This window comes from Neophocaena asiaeorientalis, unplaced genomic scaffold (genome assembly GCF_003031525.2).
Source record: "Neophocaena asiaeorientalis asiaeorientalis breed wild unplaced genomic scaffold, Neophocaena_asiaeorientalis_V1.1 scaffold136, whole genome shotgun sequence".
In the NCBI taxonomy this organism is placed as follows: Eukaryota; Metazoa; Chordata; class Mammalia; order Artiodactyla; family Phocoenidae; genus Neophocaena; species Neophocaena asiaeorientalis.
In genome coordinates, this window is record NW_020185333.1 from 5,486,066 (window position 1) to 5,508,321 (window position 22,256).

At 38.1% G+C, this 22,256-nt stretch overlaps 1 protein-coding gene across 1 annotated transcript in view; it reads left to right on the forward strand.

The window, feature by feature from the left end:
- MORC1 (MORC family CW-type zinc finger 1) overlaps positions 1 to 22,256 on the forward strand; it is a 185,422-nt gene that overhangs the window by 13,521 nt on the left and 149,645 nt on the right. The window contains 4 exon segments of the mRNA XM_024735327.1: positions 718 to 808; positions 1,459 to 1,567; positions 5,375 to 5,534; positions 7,324 to 7,429. Coding sequence (XP_024591095.1) covers positions 718 to 808; positions 1,459 to 1,567; positions 5,375 to 5,534; positions 7,324 to 7,429 — 466 coding nt within the window.

Genomic DNA, 22,256 nt, shown 5'->3' on the forward strand with positions numbered 1-22,256 from the left:
TTTATTAAATGGCATGTATTGTCTTTAAGGTTAACACATCATCTCATTTAATTCATTTCATTTATCTTCATCAAGAAATCTGTGACATAAGTGTTAGTAGTTCCCTTTTAGGGACAAGAAAATTTTTTAAAAATTAATTAATTAATTTTTGGCTGTGTTGGGTCTTCGTTGCTGAGCGTGGGCTTTCTCTAGTTGCGGCAAGTGGGGGCTACTCTTCCTTGTGGTGCGCGGACTTCTCATTGTGCTGGCTTCTCTTGTTGCAGAGCATGGGCTCTAGGCGCATGGGCTTCAGTAGTTGTGGCACGTGGGCTCAGTGGTCGTGGCTCACAGGCTCTAGAGCACATGCTCAGTAGTTGTGGCACACAGGCTTAGTTGCTCCATGGCATGTGGGATCTTCCCGGACCAGGGCTCAAACCCGTGTCCCTTGCATTGGCAGGAAGATTCTTAACCACTGCACTACCAGGGAAGCCCAGGGAAAAGGAAATTAAGGCTCTCCTTCCCCAGGGTCACATGGCTAGGTCTGTCTGACCTCCTTCAATATATCGCTGTTATGATCCTGGTCAGAGATTATGGGGCCTGACAAGGATCCTTGTCTTTGGACTGACCCAAGAAGTATGGATTTGTTCTAATGTATGTGTGACATCCTGACAACTCGACCTCTGGCTGGTGTGAATGACTCATAAGTCCTAACCACTTACATGTCTTTGTCAATTATAGAGGAAGCTTCAGATATCATTTACTTTGGAACATCCAAGAAACAGTTACCAAGTTTGAAGTTTATTGGGCAATATGGCAATGGTCTTAAAAGGTGAGAATTGTTTTCCTTAATGCATATATTATTGATTTTGATTATTGGGAATAATATTTGGTTAAAGGAAATTTTAGAAACAAATATAAACTTGAGAGTCCTATCTTGTTTTAGAATTTCCACTACCCATAACTGACTTGAACCTTTACAATGTTTTAAAATTTAATTAAAATTTAAAATTTAATTCTTAAATAGATGATGAATCTTTTTTTCAGAGATGGCTGAAGTGGCACCCCTGTAGCTTAAAGCTTCATCACACCTCTATGTCCTATTGTTTCTCAAAGTGTATCTTAGTGTAGGTGTTATATGTGTCCACAGTTTATGTTACTGGTCTGCCTCAAAGAAAAGTGAGGACATGAGGCTACGATCACCTGTGTAGCACCTGCCAGGGACAGATGATTGTTCTTTGCTGGAGCCCTGGACAGCACCTTATCTCAAGCCAGAATGTGGGCCTGGATTAGTTCAAATTCTGCTCTGCTTTGAGAAAAAAAAAAAAATCATACTTATACACTCTTGGTGATGAGTCAGCAAAACAGGGGAGTTATTTCTGTGAAAAGAACAACCTGGTACAGTACACAATATCATGCTCGCCTGTTCCTTCTTTCTAGTGTTTGAGATGTAAACCGTTATGTTCTTGATTTTTAATATAGTGGATCCATGAGGATTGGAAAAGACTTTATTCTTTTCACAAAGAAGGAAGAAACGATGACCTGTGTGTTTTTTTCTCAGACATTTTGTGAAAGAGAAGGTCTAAGTGAGGTAAGTGTTGAGAATTTTCCTTCAGTTCCCATGGTAATGGAATTGTTTTCATTTACCGTTTCAGGAGGTAAAGTCTACCGTGGGTTCTTATGCTTTAGAAATTTAAGAGTATATTTGGGAAATGGAGAGAGGGTAGCTGGCCATTCTGGGGTCATTGGAGGCCTGTCCTATTTATCCTTCCTTGAGTAGGTTTGTAACTCCTAGACAGTTTTCAGAACTTTATTTTTATTATCCATGTACACAAATTTTCCAGAATAAGAGGCTCCCTTTGGCACAATGAGCTTTTTGGAAGAAGCTTGCAAAACATTTCCACCACTTGTCTGTAAATTAGAGTATCTTTTTTTTTTTTTTTTGCGGTACGTGGGCCTCTCACCGCCGTGGCCTCTCCCGCCGCAGAGCACAGGCTCCGGACGCGCAGGCTCCGGACGCGGCTCACGGGCCCAGCTGCTCACGGGCCCAGCTGCTCCGCGGCACATGGGATCCTCCCGGACCGGGGCACGAACCCCCGTCCCCTGCATCGGCAGGCAGACTCCCAACCACTGCGCCACCAGGGAAGCCCTAGAGTATCATTTTAAAAATAGAATATTGGATTCAAAAGACTTGGAAAACAACATCTAAAGAAATTGAATGCAAACCAGACTTAAAACTGTAACTCTGTTGACCATAATTTCAATTCCATTTGCTGACCCAGAGACATTTTATTAATTTGCAGTATCTGAGTTTAGTATTATGAACATCAGTTATAATTCAATATAGCAAATACATGTTGAGGAACTGCTGTCTGCCTAGCACTGGGTAGACCCTGTGGAAGGTAGAAAACAAGCGGGACCACCCGACCATCAGTATTTTCAGCCTTATCACCAAATAAGGCAGACACGTATGAACTGGATAAATAAAAAAAACAGGGGTGTTTAAAAAGCATGCTGTTCAATGAGTATGTGTTCCTGCTGTTACTCAATTGTCAAAAGCAGTGATATGGATGGAGAGATGAGAGAGCCTTGAGTGGCCAATGAGGGTTTTATGGGGAGAGGACAACGTGTAACTGGAAAGGCTGGTATATGGTGAGAAATAGCATGTGGCAAGTCTCAGACCTGAGATGACTGTGGGGTTTGGAGGGACAGTGTGGAGATGGGGGACTGTCCAGCAGGAGCCCAGCATGCCCACTGGCAGCAGTGGAGTGGGGCTGGTTGACAGGAATAGTCTGGAAGCAATAGGGAGTAGCTGAGTGGGATTCTGACCTGAGGAAAAGCAATACTTTAAGCATTTATATTGTACTTTTTGTATGTAAAGGACATGGGAAATTGGGCCAAAGCTGAGGTTATAGTTTTCCTAAGATGGGCCATTTCCTTTTATTTTTTTTAAACTAAAGCCTGCAGCCCCTTTCCATTTCCATTTCCACTTCTACAGAGGCAGTCTCTTTCAACAGTATTAGCTGATTCTTTTGCTACTTTCCTGTAAATCTCTATATAACATGCTTGTATTGCTACTTCTTGATTTGATTTAGGCATTATCTATTCTGTTAACCTCCCACTGTAAAAGGGGAGGATTTATCTGTTTCTTTTTCTTTGCTCCCATCACACATACATACCCTTCCAATTCTCCACCCTCAGTATGGCTCAGTTGTAATTTTGGTTGTGCCAATATTCACTATTTACATTAGAGACTATACAGGCACTACATACAATTATACCATGTCATAAACTATGATTTTTCTCTCTCCTGCAAAACTTTTAATTAATAATTACTAATTGCCTGCTTAGTGTTCTGTATGCTTATCGCTATCACTGAATATTTGCTTGGTCTTATATGTCTTTTATCACTGTGTTAACCCCAGTCTCAACCTGTTATTTTGATGGTTCCACCATCTTGAAGAACTCTACTCTGGAATCTTCTTATGTGCTGCACCTCACATTCCTGCTTTCCATGGCTGGTATTCAGCTGCCATCCTGGGATATGCCCCTGCCATCATTCTGGCAATTCTCTTTACTTCTCTTCTGTGTCAGGTCTTTCCTAGTGTGCTCCCTCTTCTTGGTGTAACATATCCTCCATTAGCTTTCTCAGCAAGAGTGCATGAGGGGTAAAATATTTTGAGACTTCACATGCATGAAAATGTTTTTATCCCACCCAAATACTTAATGATAGTTTGGCTTGATGTTTTTTCTTGGAATTAGTTTTCTTTCAGGATTTTGAAGGCATTGTTCCATGATCTTATAATTTCTAGTGTTGAGAAGTCTGAAGCCATTTAAATTCCTGAGTTTTCTAGGTGACCCATTCTTTTCCCCTCCCCCTCTATTTTTGGGAGGGCTTTTCCCCCTCTGTTCTGATTTCAGTGTTTTGCCTTTGGGTGGGTCTATTTGTACCCATCGTGCTGGCTGCTTGTTGAACATTTTCAGTCTGGAAACTCATGTCCTTTAATTCTGGGATATTTTCCTGTAATATTGCATGATTTTCTTCCATCCATATTATCTTTTCTCTCCTTTTACAATACCTGTTCTTAGCTCTTGGATGTCTAGAGACAGTTCTTTAGTTTTCTTACCCTTTCTCTCCTGTTTTCTGTCCTTTATATTTTTGTTTTGTTTTCTGGGAGATTTTCTTACATTTATCTTCCAACCCTTAAAAAGAAAATTTTTTCTGTAATCATATTCTTTACTTCTAAGGAGTCTTTTTAGTCTCTCAATATTCCTTTTTAAAGATATGTAGTTCTTGTTTCATGGATACAGTATTTCTTCTTAGAGCTCTGAAGATATTAACTACAATTGATTTTTTTCCCCTGAAATTTTCATCTTCCTCTTATGGTTTTTGTTACCACTCAGTTGCTTTGTTTGTGCTTGTTTATTTGGTCTCTGTCTGTCACATTAGAGGCTTTTCTTAGATGACTGTTAATCCTGAATAATTTAAAGATTAGTTCAATAAAGTGCCAATTGAAAGCTCTGAGAGTGTGGGTGGGGCTTGACAGCTATGCAGGTCACAATAATGGGATCTAACTGGGATGTTTTATTGGAAAATCCTCAATATAAGTTGCCTCATGTCTTTCCTTCTGGGCTGGTCAGATATCTCAAAGAAGACTCTTACAGGCTTCTGCCTGAAGGTCTAGCTGACAGCTTCCTGGGAGCCAAATGAGAGAAGAGATCTGGGGTTCTCAGCATCCAATATGTATACTTTTGTTTAATCCCTCTAATCTAAGTAAGGTCCCCTGCCAACTGTGCCTGATATATCCTCTAATTCAGATGTGCTTTGTTCCACTCTTTCCAATTAATAAACATCAGTCCCTGTGGAGGTGGGGGAGGAGCTATTGCCAGGTGGGGACCTGGATGCTACTTCTAGCTCTCTTCTCCCTTTACCCTACCTCCAGAGTTAATTCATGCCATCAATCTCTGAGCCTTTTAGCAGATTCTGAATTGTAAATCAGGCTAGTGCTTCTCCTGCCTGGCACAGGCTTTAGATTGGTTACTTGGATATGCTGTCCTACTTCTTGGATATGCTGTCATACTTGGATATGCTTTTCAACTTCTAAAATGCTGATACTGTTGTCCCCTCTTCCATTCTACCCATAATTCCATAGGGGACTGAGGTAGATTCCATCTGTTCCCACATTCTACAGTGGAACATTTTAGGATAAGACTCCAAGTATACATATTTGTCATGTGTCTCTTCCTTATAAAACTAGAATACCTGGGAAAAATAAACATTTAACCTAGTGTTTTATAATTTGGCTGCATGGTAAATGAACTGAATTAGGATCAGACAAAAGAATGATGGTTTTTCTTTGTGTATTTCATAGTAAATTGATGTGTGTTTTTTTAATAGGTTGTGGTTCCAATACCTTCATGGTTAACAAGAACCAGAGAATCTGTCACAGATGATCCTCAGAAATTCTCAACGGAATTGTCTATAATTTTTAAGTATTCTCCGTTTAAAACTGAAGCTGAATTGATGCAGCAGTTTGATGTGATCTATGGGAAATGTGGTAAGATCATCACAACCCTGAAATTTTGATGTGAAAGTATTTGTTTTCAGTGTCTTATGAAAGACTATAAATATGATTTCGTATTCTCTTCTATTTACAATATCACATGGAGTCTCATATGGGGCAGTTATTCATTTTATTTATATAAGTTTTGTCTCAGGAGAGTCCAAACGGGAATCATTCTTAAGTCCCTGACACTGGGAGAAAGGTTTGTACTTGTGTGAGCTTGGTGAAACTGGATAAGAAGAGGATGATACAGGCTATTACCGCAGGGAATCACAGTCTCTGCACCAGATGCTTTACTGCAGCATCCAAGATTAGATGATGCCAGGGTTTATAAGAGAGTTAGCAATTTATAAAATAACGAATCCAGGTTTCTGTGCCAGTCTTCCTCCAGACTTCTACCACTTTTCATATCTGGAAGCAAAAAGATTCCTGCTCTAGAGAAAACTATTTGCATTCTACTTTTTGTAATGTTTATATGCAAAATTCTGTTATGTTTATATTAAAATTCTGTTTTATGTTATGCTTATAGCAAAATTCTGAGATTTTTTTTGTGACTTGGCCTGTGTTACCTTCAAAATTTCTTCTCTAAACCTGTGTCATTTTGTTTAAAAGTGATGTTTTATGTCATCCTTTTCCCTTTCTCACAGCGGAAAAATAGTGGCAATTAAATAAATATTCATTTCATTAACATATGTGGCATACTTTATGGACAGTTAATGTAATCTCTTAGTTGCCTTCTAATTGTGAAATACTCATATAAATGAAAGAGGTACTGTTTCCTGAATACTTTTCTAAATGCTTTATAAAAATTAATTCATTTAGTCCTCTAAACAACTCAGTCTTTTAGGTACCTCATGAGCTCCATCATATAGATTAGAAAACTTAGGTTCAGAGAGGTTAGGAAACTTACCTGAGGTCATTGTGCTAGTAAATGGTTGATCCAGGATGTAGACCCAAGTATTTAGGCTCCCAAGTCCAAGTCCAAATTCTTAGTCACTCTGCTATTCTCCCTTCTGTTTTAGTATTACCAAAAAAAAGTGTAATTCGTTGTTCTTAAAATTTCTCTGACAATGGTGTATGTCTTGATATTATAATCAATTTCATAAAGAATTTGGATTTTTTGTTTACTGTGCTTTAGAGCAGGGGTCAGCAAACTCTAGCGCCTGCAGGTCATATCGGCCCCATAGCTGTTTTTGTTAATAAATTTTTATTGGAAATAGCCACATCATTCATTTGTGTATTCCCTATGGCAGCTTTCATGCTACAGCTGTGGAGTTGAGTTGTGAGTAGATGTGAGAGGCCTGCAAAGCCTAAAGTATTTATTATCTGGCCCTTTACAGAAAAAGTTTACCAACACCTGTTTCAGGATCTAAAAGCAGTACTTCATATTTATACAAATGTTGAAAATTCATCTTTGTTCTTATGTGCATTGATTTCAGTTCTGCCAGTGAGAGCTTTGCCTATAATACACATTTGGTTCAGGCTTCTAACAGTTTTTGTAATGCAAATTATGAATAGAGCTCCAAAGTTTAAGAATCCACATTGAAAGACATAATGAATAGTAAAAAGAAGCGCTATACTGTAGAAACTCAACACTGTTTGGCAGAGAGTGGAATTTGCTATAAGACGTATATCTTGGAACTTATCCAAGCATATTATTTACGGAGGTACAAAAAGAAATTTGGTCTATAGCAGGCTTAATTCTATAGGTGAGATAATAGCACCATAACTAACACATAGTATAGTTAAATATTGACGAGTCAAATATCTATTTTTCCTCTAGGTACTTTGCTGGTTATTTATAACTTGAAGCTTCTGCTTAGTGGAGAACCTGAGTTGGATGTTAAAACTGACAAGGAAGATATACTGATGGCTGGAGCTCTTGAGGAGTGAGTAATATGAGTGTTTGTCAGAACAGGTGTCAACAATGGCAGTGAGCTGGAGTTAGGAGCTCTACATCCTTGCTCCAGGTTGGGGGCCACCAGGCCTTGTCTCTAGAACAATTAATTTTACCCCAGCTACAGATGAAGTAAGTTAGGCTAGACAACTGATTCCCAAACCTGGCTGAGCCTCTGAGTGATGTAGGTAGCTTCTTGAGAAGTATAGGATCCTATCTCATACCAAATGTACTGAGTCAGAATCTCCAGATATCAAGCCTAGGAATCAATATTTTTTATATGTTCCACAGGTGATTCAGAGGAATATGACTGAATGACAATTCAGAATGGCCCTATGAACTGTATACTTGCAGTTTATAAATAAATAAATGGACATTCATTTTTCTTGGCTATTGGGGATCCATAGGAAACAGAATTGAGAAAACAGTAGTGGGCATGGGTGAAAAAGTGTGGAGAAATATGAAATAGTAATTAACCCTGGATTTCTCTAAAGTAACTTTGAAATTAAAATTTGTTAGCTTGAACCTATAGTCTCTTAGTGTCAGCATGCTAGAGCTAGACGGGATTTATTTTTTTAACATCTTTATTGGAGTATAATTGCTTTACAACGTTGTGTTAGTTTCTGCTGTGTAACAGCTCTATGTATACATACATCCCCATATCCCCTCCCTCTTGCGTCTTCCTCCCACCCTCCCTATCCCACCCCTCTAGGTGGTCACAAAGCACCGAGCTGATCACCCTGTGCTATGCAGCGGCTTCCCGCTAGCTATGTATTTTACAGTTGTTAGTGTATATATGTCAATGCTACTCTCTCACTTTGTCCCAGCTTACCCTCCCCGCTCCCCATGTCCTCAAGTCCATCCTCTACATCTGTGTCTTTATTCATGTCCTGGCCCTAGGTACATCAGAATCATTTTTGTTTGTTTGTTTGTTTTAGATTCCATATATATGTGTTAGCATATGGTATTTGTTTTTCTCTTTCTGAGTTACTTCACTCTGTATGACAGACTCTAGGTCCATCCACCTCACTGCAAATAACTCCATTTCTTTTTATGTCTGAGTAATATGCCATTGTATATAGGTGCCACATCTTCTTTATCCATTCATCTGTCAATGGACACGTAGGTTGCTTCCATATCCTGGCTACTGTAAATAGTGCTGCAATGAACATTGTGGTACATGTCTCTTTTTGAATTATGGTTTTCTCAGGGTATATGCCCAATAGTGGGATTGCTGGGGCATATGGTAGTTCTATTTTTAGATTTTTAAGGGACCTCCATACTGTTCTCCATAGTGGCTCTATCAATTTACATTCCCAGCAACAGTGCAAGAGGGTTCCCTTTAGAGCTAGAAGGGATTTTAAAGGAATTTAATCTAGTCTGATTCATTTCATGAACCATTGTGGTGCAATAGAAATATAGTGAGAGCTGGATAGCCTCATCCACTAGAGGGCAGACAGCAGAAGCAAGAACTACAGTCCTGCAGCCTGTGGAACAAAAACCACATTCACAGAAGATAAGACAAGATGAAAAGGCAGAGGTCTATGTACCAGATGAAGGAACAAGATAAAACCCCAGAAAAACAACTAAATGAAACAGAGATAGGCAATCTTCCAGAAAGAGAATTCAGAATAATGATAGTGAAGATGATCCAGGACCTCAGAAAAAGAATGGAGACAAAGATCGAGAAGATGCAAGAAATGTTTAACAAAGATCTAGAAGAATTAAAAAACAAACAAACAGAGATGAACAACACAATAACTGAAATGAAAAATACACTAGAAGGAATCAATAGCAGAGTAACTGAGGCAGAAGAACGGATAAGTGACCTGAAAGACAGAATGGGGGAATTCACTGCTGCAGAACACAATAAAGAAAAAAGAAAGAAAAGAAATGAAGAAAGCATAAGAGACCTCATAGGAGAAGAGAGAGAAAAGGACCCGAGAAAATATTTGAAGAGATTATAGTCAAAAACTTCCCTAACATGGGAAAGGAAATAGCCACCCAAGTCCAGGAAGCACAGAGATTTCCATACAGGATAATCCCAAGGAGAAATATGCTGAGACACACAGTAATCAAATTGGCAAAAATTAAAGACAAAGAAAAATTATTGAAAGCAGCAAGGGAAAAACGACAAATAACATACAAGGGAACTTCCATAAGATTAACAGAGGATTTCTCAGCAGAAACTCTACAAGCCAGAAGGGAGTGGAATGATATACTTAAAGTGATGAAAGGGAAGAACCTACAACCAAGATTACTCTACCCAGCAAGGATCTCATTCAGATTTGATGGAGAAATCAAAAGCTTTACAGACAAGCAAAAGCTAAGAGAATTCAGCACCACCAAACCAGCTCTACAACAAATGCTAAAAGAATTTCTCTAAGTGGGAAACACAAGAGAAGAAACAGACCTACAAAAACAAACCCAAAACAGTTAAGAAAATGGTAATAGGAACATACATATTGATAATTACCTTAAACCTGAATGGATTAAATGCTCCAACCAAAAGACACAGGCTCACTGAATGGATACAAAAACAAGACCCATATATATGTTGTCTACAAGAGACCCACTTCAGACCTAGGGACACATACAGATTGAAAGTGAGGGGATGGAAAAAATATTCCATGCAAATGGAAATCAAAAGAAAGCTGGAGTAGCAATACTCATATCAGACAAAATAGACTTTAAAATAAAGAATGTTACAAGAGACAAGGAAGGGCACTACATAATGATCAAGGGATCAATCCAAGAAGAAGATAAAACAATTATAAATATGTATGCACACAACATAGGAGCACCTCAATACATAAGGCAACTGCTAACAGCTCTAAAACAGGAAATCGCTAGTAACACAAAAATAGAGGGGGACTTTAACACCTCACTTACACCAATGGACAGATCATCCATACAGAAAATTAATAAGGAAACGCAAGCTTTAAATGACACAACAGACCAGATAGATTTAATTGATATTTATAGGACATAACATCCAAGAACAGCAGATTATACTTTCTATTCAGGGCACATGGAATGTTCTCCAGGATAGATAATATCTTGGGTCACAAATCAAGCCTCAGTAAGCTTAAGAAAATTGAAATCATATCAAGCATCTTTTCTTACCACAATGCTATGAGATTAGAAATCAATTGCAGGGAAAAAAATGTAAAAAACACAAACACATGAAGGCTAATCAATCTGTTACTAAATAAGCAAGAAATCACTGAAGAAATCAAAGAGGAAATAAAAAAATACCTAGAGACAAATGACAATGAACACACAACGAACCAAAACCTATGGGATGCAGCAAAAGCAGTTCTAAGAGGGAAGTTTATAGCTATACAAGCCTACCTCAAGAAACAATCTAATGTTACACCTAAAGGAATTAGAGAAAGAAGAACAAACAAAACCCAAGTTAGCAGAAGGAGAGAAGTCATAAAGATCAGAGCAGAAATAAATGAAATAGAAACAAAGAAAACAGTAGCAAAGATCAATAAAACTAAAAGCAGGTTCTTTGAGAAAATAAAAAAAATTGAGAAACCATTAGCCAGACTCATCAAGAAAAAGAGGGAGAGGACTCAAATCAATAAAATTAGAAACGAAAAAGGAGAAGTTACAACAGACACCACAGAAATACAAAGCATCCGAAGAGACTACTACAGGCAACTCTATGGCAATGAAATGGACAACCTGGAAGAAATGGACAAATTCTTAGAAAGGTATAACCTTACAAGACTGAACCAGGAAGAAGTAGAAAACATGAACAGACCAATCACAAGGAGTGAAATTGAAACTGTGATTAAAAATCTTCCAACAAACAAAAGTCCAGGACAAGATGGCTTCACAGCTGAATTCTATCAAACATTTAGAGAAGAGTTAACACCCATCCTTCTCAGTCTCTTTCAAAAAATTGCAGAGGAAAGAAAACTTCCAAACTCATTCTATGAGGCCACCATCACCCTGATACCAAAACCAGACAAAGGTACTACAAAAAAAGAAAATTACAGACCAATATCACTGATGAATATAGTTGCAAAAATCCTCAACAAAATACTGGCAAGCAGAATCCAACAGCACATTAAAAGGATCATACACCATGATAAAGTGGGATTTATCCCAGGGAAGCAAGGATTCTTCAATATACGCAAATCAATCAATGCAATACACCATATTAACAAATTGAAGAATAAAGACCATATGATCATCTTAATAGATGCAGAAAAAGCTTTTGACAAAATTCAACACCCATTTATGATAAGAACTCTCCAGAAAGTGGGCATAGGGGGAACCTACCTCAAAATAATAAAGGCCATATGTGACAAACCCACGGCAAACATTCTCAATGGTGAAAAACTGAAGGCATTTCCTCTAAGATCAGGAACAAGACAAGAATGTCCACTCTCACCACTGTTATTCGGCATAGTTTTGGAAGTCCTAGCCACTGCAATCAGAGAAGAAAAAGAAATAAAAGGAATACAAATTGGAAAAGAAGAAGTAAAACTCACTGTTTGCAGATGACATGATACTATACATAAAGAGTCCTAAAGATGCCACCCAGAAACTGCTAGAGCTAATTATTGAATTTGGTAAAGTTTCAGGATACAAAATTAATGCACAGAAATCTCTTGCACTCCTATACACTAATGATGAAAAATCTGAAAGAAATTAAGGAAACAACCCCATTTACCATTGGAACAAAAAAAATAAAATACCTAGGAATAAACCTACTTAGGGGGACAAAAGACCTGTATGCAGAAAGCTATAAGACACTGATGAAAGAAATTAAAGCTGATACCAACAGATGGAGAGCTATACCATGTTCTTGGATTGGAAGAATCAATATTGTGAAAATGACTCTACTACCCAAAGCAATCTACAGATTCAGTGCAATCCCTATCAACATACCAATGGCATTTTTTACAGAACTACAACAGAAAATCTGAAAATTTGTATGGAGACACAGAGGACTCTGCGTAGCCAAAGCTGTCCTGAGGAAGAAAAATGGCATTGGAGGAATCACACTCACTGACTTCAGACTATACTACAAAGCTACAGTAATCAAGACAATATGGTACTGGCACAAAACCATAAATATAGGTCAATGGAATGGGATAGAAAGCCCAGAGATAAACCCATGCACCTATGGTCAACTGATCTATGATAAAGGAGGCAAGGATATACAATGAAGAAAAGACAGTCTCTTCAATAAGTGGTACTGGGAAAAATGGACAGCTGCATGTAAAAGAATGAAATGAGAACATTCCCTAACACCATACACAAAAATAAACTCAAAATGGGTTAGAGACCTTAATGTAAGACCGGATACTATAAAACTCTTAGAAGAAAACATAGGAAGAACACTCTTTGATATAAATCACAGCAAGATATTTTTTAATCCGTCTCCTAGAGTAATGGAAATAAAAACAAAACTAAACAAATGGGACTTAATGAAACTTCAAAGCTTTTGCACAGCAAAGGAAACAATAAACAAGACAAAAAGACAACCCTCAGAATGGGAGAAAACATTTGAAAATGAATCAACAGACAAAGGATTAATCTCCAAAATATATAAACAGCTCAAGCACCTCAATATTAAAAAAACAAACAACTCAATTCAAAAATAGGCAGAAGACCTGAATAGACATTTCTCCAAAGAAGACATACAGATGGCCAAGAGGCACATGAAAAGCTGCTCAACATCACTGTTAGACAAATGCAAATCAAAACTACACTGAGGTATCACCTCACACCAGTCAGAATGGGTATCATTAGAAAATCTACAAACAACAAATCCTGGAGAGGGTGTGGAGAGAAAGGAACCCTCTTGCTCTGTTGTTGGGAATGTAATTTGATACAGCCACTATGGAGAACAGTATGGAGGTTCCTTAAAAAACTAAAAATAGAATTACGATATGACCCAGCAATTCCACTACTGGGCATATACCCAGAGAAAACCGTAATTCAAAAAGACACATGCACCCCAATGTTTATTGCAGCACTATTTACAAAGCCAGGTCATGGAAGCAACCTAAATGCCCATTGACAGACGAATGAATAAAGAAGGTGTGGTACATATTTACAATGGAATATTCCTCAGCCATAAAAGGAATGTAATTGGGTCATTTGTAGAGATGTGGATGGGTCTGGAGACTGTCCTATCGAGTGAAGTAACTCAGAAAGGGAAAAACAAATGTATATTAACGCATATATGTGTAGCCTAGATGATGGTACAGATGAACTGGTTTGCAGAGTGGAAATTGAGACACAGAAGTAGAGAAAAGACAGATGGACACCAAGGCGGGAAAGTGGCGGGGGTGGGGGGTGGTGGTATAGAATATTCCTCAGCCATAAAAGGAATGTAATTGGGTCATTTGTAGAGATGTGGATGGGTCTGGAGACTGTCCTATCGAGTGAAGTAACTCAGAAAGGGAAAAACAAATGTATATTAACGCATATATGTGTAGCCTAGAAGATGGTACAGATGAACCGGTTTGCAGAGCGGAAATTGAGACACAGAAGTAGAGAAAAGACAGATGGACACCAAGGCGGGAAAGTGGCGGGGGTGGGGGGTGGTGGTATGAATTGGGAGATTGGGATTGACATGTATACACTGATGTGTGTAAAATGGATGACTAATAAGAACCTGCTGTATAAAAATATATATAAAATAAAATTCTTTTAAAAAAGGAAATATAGTGAGAGCCAAAATATGAACCACATATGTCATCATAAATTTATTAGGAGGTACATTAAGAAAAGTAAAAAGAAACAGATGAAATTAATTTAATAATTTTTTAATAGATCTTCATTGGAGAATAATTGCTTCACAATACCCGGTTAGCTTCTGTTGCACAGCAAAGCGAGTCAGCCATATGCATACACATGTCCGCATATCCCCTCCCACTTGATCCTCCCTATCCCATCCCTGTAGGTCCTCACAAAGCACCGAGCCGTTCTCTCTGTGCTATGCTGCTGCTTCCCACCAGCCAGCTGTTTTACGTTGGTAGTGTATATATGTCAATGTTACTCTTACTTTGCCCCAGGTTCGCCCTCCCACCCCATGTCATCAAGTCCATTCTCTATGTCTACCTCTAGGTTCATCAGTACCATTTTTTTTTTTTAAGATTCCATATATATGCGTTAGCATATGGTATTCGTTTTTCTCTTTCTGACTTACTTCGCTCTGTGTGGCAGTCTCTAGGTCCATCCACCTCACTATAAATAACTCAATTTCATTTCTTTTTATGGCTGAGTAATATTCCATTGTATATATGTGCCACATCTTCTTTATCAGTTCATCTGTTGATGGACATTTCAGTTGGTTCCATGTCCTGGCTATTGTATATAGTGCTGCAGTGAACATTGTGGTGCATGCCTTCTTTTGAATTATGGTTTTCTCAGGGTATATGCTCAGTGGTATTGCTGGGTCATATGGTAGTTCCATTTTTAGTTTTTTTTTTTTTAGTTTTTTTAAGGAACCTCCGTACTGTTTTCCATAGTGATTGTATCAAATTTACATTCCCACCAACAGTGTAGGAGGGTTCCCTTTTCACCACACCCTTTCCAGCGTTTATTGTTTCTAGCATTTTTGATAATGGCCATTTTGACCTGTGTGAGGTGATACCTCATTGTAGGTTTGATTTGCATTTCTCTGATAATTAGTGATGCTGAGCATCTTTTTATGTGGCTCTTGGCCATCTGTATGTCTTCCTTGGTGAAATGTCTATTTAGGTCTTCCACGCATTTTTTAACTGGATTCTTTGTTTTTTTGATATTGATCTCCACAAGCTCTTTGTATATTTTGGAGATTAACCCTTTGTCTGTTGTTTCATTTGCAAATATTTTCTCCCATTCTGAGGGTTGTCTTTTGGTCTTGTTTATGGTTTCCTTTGCTGTGCAAAAGCTTTTAAGTTTCATTAAGTCCTATTTGTTTATTTTTTAAATTTCTGTTAATCTAAGAGATGGGTCAAAAAAGATATTGTTGTGGTTTATGTCAAAGAGTGTTTTTTCTATGTTTTTCCTCTAAAAGTTTTATTGTGTCTGGTCTCACATTTAAGTCTTTAATCCATTTGGAGTTTATTTTTCTGTATGGTGTTAGGTAGCGTTCTAATTTCATTCTTTGACATGTAGCTGTCCAGTTTTCCCAACACCACTTACTGAAGAGGCTGTCTTTTCTCCATTGTATGTTCTTGCCTCCTTTGTCATAAATTAGGTGCCCATATGTGCGTGGGTTTATCTCTGGGCATCCAATCCTGTACCATTGATCTATATTTCTCTTTTTGTGCCAGTACCATAATGTCTTGATTACTGTAGCTTTGTGGTACAGTTTGAAGTCGGGGAGCCTGCTTCCTCCAACTCTGTTTTTCTTTCCCAAGGTTGCTTTGGATATTTGGGGTCTTTTGTGTTTCCATATGACTTGTAAGATTTTTGTTCTATTTCTGTAAAAAATGCCATTGGTAATTTGATAGGGATTGCACTGAATCTGTAGGTTGCTTTGGGTAGTATAGTCATTTTCACAATATTGATTCTTCCAATCCAAGAACATGGTATATTTCTCCATCTGTTTATGTCATCTTTGATTTCTTTCATCAGTGTCTTATAGTTTTCTGAGTACAAGTCTTCACCTCTTTAGGCAGGTTTATTCATTGGTATTTTATTCTTTTTGTTGCAGTGGTAAATGGGAGTGTTTCCTTAATTTCTTTTTCTGATTTTTCATTGTTGGTGTACAAGAATGCCAGAGATTTCTGTGCATTAATTTTGTATCCTGCAACCTTATGAAATTCATTAATTAGTTCAAGTAGCTCTCTGGTGGCATCTTTAGAATATTCTATGTATAGTGTCATGTCATCAGCAAATAGTGACAATTTTACTTCTTTTCCAATTTGTATTCCTTTTATTTCTTTTTCTTCTCTGATATCTGTGGCTAGGACTTCCAAAACTGTGTTGAATAAGAGTGGTGAGAGTGGACATTCTTGTCTTTTTCCTGATTCTAGTGGAAATGCTTTCCATTTTTCACCATTGAGTATGATGCTAGCTGTGGGTTTGTCATATATGGCCTTTATTATGTTGAGGTAGTTTCCCTCTATGCCTATTTTCTGGAGAGTTTTTATCATAAATGGGTGTTGAATTTGGCAAAGTTTTTTCTGCATCTATTGAGATGATCCTATGGTTTTTATTCTTCAGTTTGTTAATGTGGTGTATCACGTTGATTGATTTGCGTATATTGAAGAATCCTTGCATCCCTGGGATAAATCCCACTTGATCATGGTGTATGATCCTTTTAGTGTGCTGTTGGATTCTGTTCACTAGTATTTTGTTCAGGATTTTTGCATCTATGTTCATCAGTGATATTGATGTATAATTTTCTTTTTTTGTGATATCTTTTTCTGGTTTTGGTATCAGGGTGATGGGGGCTTTGTAGAATGAATTTGGGAGTGTTTCTCCCTCTGCAATTTTTTGGAAGAGTTTGAGAAGTATTGGTGTTAGCTCTTCTCTAAATGTTTGATAGAATTTGCCTGTGAAGCCATCTTGTCCTGGACTTTTGTTTGTTGGAAGATTTTTAATTACAGTTTCAATTTCATTACTTGTGATAGGTCTGTTTATATTTTCTAATTCTTCCTGGCTCAGTCTTGGAAAATTGTACCTTTCCAAGAATTTGTCCATTTCTTTGTGGTTGTCCATTTTATTGGAATATAGTTGTTTGTAGTAGCCTCTTATAATCCTTTGTATTTCTCCAGTGTCAGTTGTGATTTCTCCTTTTTTATTTCTAATTTTATTGATTTGCATCCTCTCCCTTTTTTTCTTGATGAGTCGGGCTAAGGGTTTATCAAGTTTGTTTATCTTCTCAAAGAACCAGCTTTTAGTTTTATTGATCTTTGCTATTGTTTTCTTCATTTCTGTTTCATTTATTTCTGCTCTGATCTTTATGATTCCTTTCTTTGTACTGACTTTTGGTTTTCTTTGTTCTTCTTTCTGTAGTTGTTTTAAGTGCAGTTTAGATTGTGTATTTGAGATTTTTGTTGTTTCTTGAGGTGAGATTGAATTGCTATAAACTTCCCTCTTAGAACTGCTTTTGCTGCGTCCCATAGGTTTTGGGTTGTCGTGTTTTTGTTGTCATTTTTTTCTATGTTTTTTAAAATTTCTTCTTTGATTTCTTCAGTGATCTCCTGGTTATTTAGTAGCACACTATTTAACCTCCATGTATTTGTGTTTTTTACAGTTTTTTTCCTGTAATTGATTTCCAGTCTCATAGCACTGTGGTCAGAAAAGATGCTTGATATGATTTCAATTTTCTTAAATATTCCAAGGCTTCATTTGTGACCCAAGACATGATCTATTCTGGAGAATGTGCCATGCACACTGAGAAGAAAGTGTATTCTGCCACTTTGGGGTGGAATGTTATATAAATATCAATTAGATGTCTGTGGTCTATTGTATCTTTTAAAACTTTTGTTTCCATATTTATTTTCTGTTTGGATGATCTGTCCATTGGTATAAGTGGGGTGTTAAAGTCCCCTACTATTTTTGTGTTACTGTTAATTTCTCCTTTCATGGTTGTCAGCATTTGCCTTATGTATTGAGGTGCTCCTCTGTTGGGTGCATAAACATTTATAATTGTTATATCTTCTTCTTTCATTGATCCTTTGATCAATATGTGGTGTCCCTCTGTATCTCTTGTAGCAGTCTTTATTTTAAAGTCTGTTTATCTGATACAAGTATTGCTACTCCAGCTTTCTTTTGATTTGCGTTTGCATGGAGTATCTTTTTCCATCCCTTCACTTTCAGTCTGTATGTGTCTCTAGGTGTGAAGTGGGTCTTTTATAGAGAGCATATATATGGGTCTTGTTGTTGTATCTATTGAGCAGTCTGTGTCTTTCCCTTGGGGCATTTAATCCATTTACATTCAAGGTTATTATCAATATGTATGTCCCTGTTACCGTTTTCTTAATTGTTTTGGGTTTGTTTTTGTGGGTCTTTTTCTTCTCTTGTGTTTTCCACTTAGAGAAGGTTCTTTAGCATTTGTTGTAAAGCTGGTTTGGTGGTGCTGAATTCTCTTAGCTTTTGCTTGTCTGAAAAGCTTTTGACTTCTCCATTGAATCTGAATGAGACTCTTGGCTAGGTAGTGTAATCTTGGCTGTAGGTTTTTCTCTTTCATCACTTTAAGAATATGCTGCCACTCCCCTCTGGCCTGCAGAATTTCCACTGAAAAATCAGCTGATAACCTTATGGGTATTCCTTTGTATGTTATTTTTTGTTTTTCCCTTGCTGCTTTTAATGCTTTTTCTTTGAATTTAACTTTTGTTAGTTTGATTAATATGTGCCGTGGTGTGTTTTTCCCAGGGTTTATCCTGTATGGGACTTTCTGTGCTTCCCTGACTTGGGTGACTATTTCTTTTCCCATGTTAGGGAAGTTTTCCACTATAATCTCTTTATGTATTTTCTCAGACCCTTTCTTTTTCTCTTTTCTACTGGGACCCCTATAATTCTAATGTTGGTGTGTTTAGTGTTGTCCCTGAGGTCTCTGAGTTGTCTGCAATTCATTTCATTCTTTTTACTTTATTCTGCTCCTTGGCAGTTATTTCCACCATTTTGTCTTCCAGCTCACTTATTCATTCTGCCTCAGTTATTCTGTTATTGATTCCTTCTAGTGTATTTTTCATTTCAGTTCACTGTGTTATTCATCTCTCTTTTTTGTTCTTTAGTTCTTCTAGATCTTTGTTAAACATTTCTTGTATTTTTCTCAATCCATGCTTCCATTCTATTTCTGAGATTCTGGATCACCTTTACTATCATTACTCTAAATTCTTTTTCAGGTAGATTGCCTATTTCCTCTTCATTTATTTGGTCTTATAGGTTTTTACCTTGCTCCTTGCTTTGCTGTCTCATTTCTTTTTTTTTTTTTTTATGAGTGGGATTGTTTTCCTGTTTTATTGGTTGTTTGGCCTGAGGCTTCCAGCACTGGAGTTTGTAGGCTATTTTGTAGAGCTGGATCTTGGTGCTGAGATGAAGAACTCTGTGAGACCTCACTCCAATGAATATTCCCTGAGTCTGAGGTTCTCTGTTAGTCCAGTGGTTTGGAGTCACAGCTCCCACCACAGGAGCCATGTGGGTTGGCCAAAAAAAAAAAAGAGAGCAATAACAAAGTAAAAAATAAAATTAGACTAGGAAGCTAAGAGGTATAGAAAGAGAATGTAAAATAAAAATATAGATGAGTCAGTAACTGGAAGGTACATCAGTACCACAGTAATAAAAAAGAGGAGGAGGGAAAAGAAGAAAAAAAAATGGGGGGGGCGGGGAAGGCCTTGGCTGTGGAGAGCGGGTCCTAAGCAAGGGCAAGGTTTGGGTGTTGGGTGGAGCCAATGCTCAGGACCCACAGGGCTGGAAAAGGCCCTGGGGACTGTGGGGGGTGGGGCTTAGGCTAAGGAACAGAAGGGGCCCAGGTGTGCCTCCCACCCCTGGTCTCAGAGGGCAGGGGACCTCAGCTGGGAGCTTAGTAGGCTTCCTGGGCTCGAGTGGGCAGAGTAAATGCCCTCCTCTCCTCTCCTGCTTCTCTGGTCTGGGAAGGCCCCTCCCGCCTGCCTCTCCTGATCTCCCCAGCCTCCCTCCATGCCCCCAGGACCCACACAGCCTGGATGGGGCCTTGCGGGGGGATACCAGCTTGGGATTTCAGCAGGCTCCCTGGTCCAAGTGGGTCAGGTGATCGCCCTCTGCTCCTCTCCTGCTCTTCCTAGAGAGTCCCCCCCCCACGACCTGCCTCTCCTTATCTCCCTGGCCTCAGGGGTGCCGATCTTGTCTGGCCTCTACTTCTCCTCCCCTGCCAGTCCCCCTGTGTCCTACCAGTTCACTCTGGGATTCCTTCTGTCTCCTTGGGCATCAGAGTCTCCTGCCAGTGGCTAGCAGGTGCCCTAGTTGTGGGGAGATGCTAACTCCATGTCTTCCAACACCTCTGTCTTGACTCCTCCCCTCAATAATGTTTTTATTTAATCTGGTAAATATAAAATATTATAATTTCAATTTCTGTATGCAAAATATTGAGACATTTTACATTGTTTTTTTTCCATTCTAAATCTTTGAAATCCAGTGTGTGTTCTACACATATACCACATATCAATTTGGACTAGTGCCCAATCGCCACACATGGCCAGTAGCTACCGTATTGGACAGTGCAGCTTTAGACTAAGATCTTGAGACCCAAGTAAACACATCAGCTTAGACAACTTCTTTTTCTTTTTCCTTGGAGGTGAAATTTTGAAAGTTCTTTTACCAGTTAGAGAATTTAACATTTGATAACCTCGTTAGATTAGCTTTTCTATATTTTTCTAATTTATATTTTTTCTCATTTTATTCTAACATGTGGAATTCTTAATTTACACAGAAATAGAGGTTTTTTTCCTTTTGGAAAAAAATATCCTGCCTAATTACTGTTCTGCAATTGCTGGGAACCCTTTTGCCAACATTAATGTGCCAATGTCAGAAAGGAGGCCCAGAGTTGTTACTGGCAACTCCATTACTGTGTCCTCCTTTTCTTGCTGGCCTTGTCCTCTGCTTAACAGCTGGTTCAAAAAACAATATCTTATACTATTTAAAAGCTTTGAGCTCAAATTTTCCAAAAGTTATCTCTCAGAGTGCCTTGGCATTTCAACACTAGCATCAGGAAACAATACGTTATTAGAGGAATAATTTGACAGCTAATTCTTTGCAAAAAATTTGTACTGTTTCCAGATTGTTTAATGAAGCCAGAAGCTTCTTAAAGCATTTAGGCAGTTAATTACAAAATAAAGAAAATGGATCAGACCCAGGACATGTACAATTGACATGGAACATTGTTCACATTGGAATTTTTTGTTTGTTTGACTTTTCAACAAAAATTTTCACACTTTAATCACAAGAGAAGTTTTTTTAAAGACAAGGATGGGGTTTTATGAGGAAGGATTATTGTAAAGAGGAGGCATACTTTCTATACCAAAGATGCTATACATTTCATGGCTTCTGATGTGAGCACCTTGATGGTGCCAAGAAGGGACAGCAGTACCTCCTCCTGGGGATGGGATAATAATGCCACTGTAGTTTTCTTTTCTAAAAAGTCAGTGGATTCTGACAATAACACCTAATTCCTCTTCACTAAGGGACTAGAAAAACATTAACTCTTAAGGCTGAAAGAATACATCTTGTCCCAAGGTGGCTCTTTTTCTGATTCCTTTTCCATTTATGACTTCTGATCTTTGAACTTCCAATCAGGTACAGTTTACATAATCTTGGTTTCGAGAACAAGTGGTTTGTAATATAACAACTTTTTTACCGTTTCTTTTTCTTCTGGCTATTGTATCCCCTCAAAGCCATTGGGCATGATTTGACATCTGTCCAAAGCAAGTTTCAAACCTTCCAATTGTGTAATTTTCACCTTTAGTCTTAGATGGTGTGGTCCTGCTGATTCTGAAAATAATTTAATTTTCTACATAAGAATAGGAAAATCCAGGCTTTCAGACTTTTGTTTGGCCTCAGAGAAGAGGTTTCCTCGTATTATTTACTTTCTTCCAATTTTGTTTATTGTAAAATCAAAAGTAAAACAATATTTTTTAACTTTTTAAGGAAAAGAATTTCTATATCATAATTGATTATTTTAAAATATTTATTCATATATTTAATTTTTGGCTGCATTGGGTCTTTGCTGCTGCACACGGGCTTTCTCTAGTTGCTGAGAGTGGGGGCTACTCTTTGTTGCGGTGCATGGGCTTCTCATTGTGGTGGCTTCTCTTGTTGCGGAGCATGGGCTCTAGGCATGCAGGCCTCAGTAGTTGTGGCTCGCGGGCTTTAGA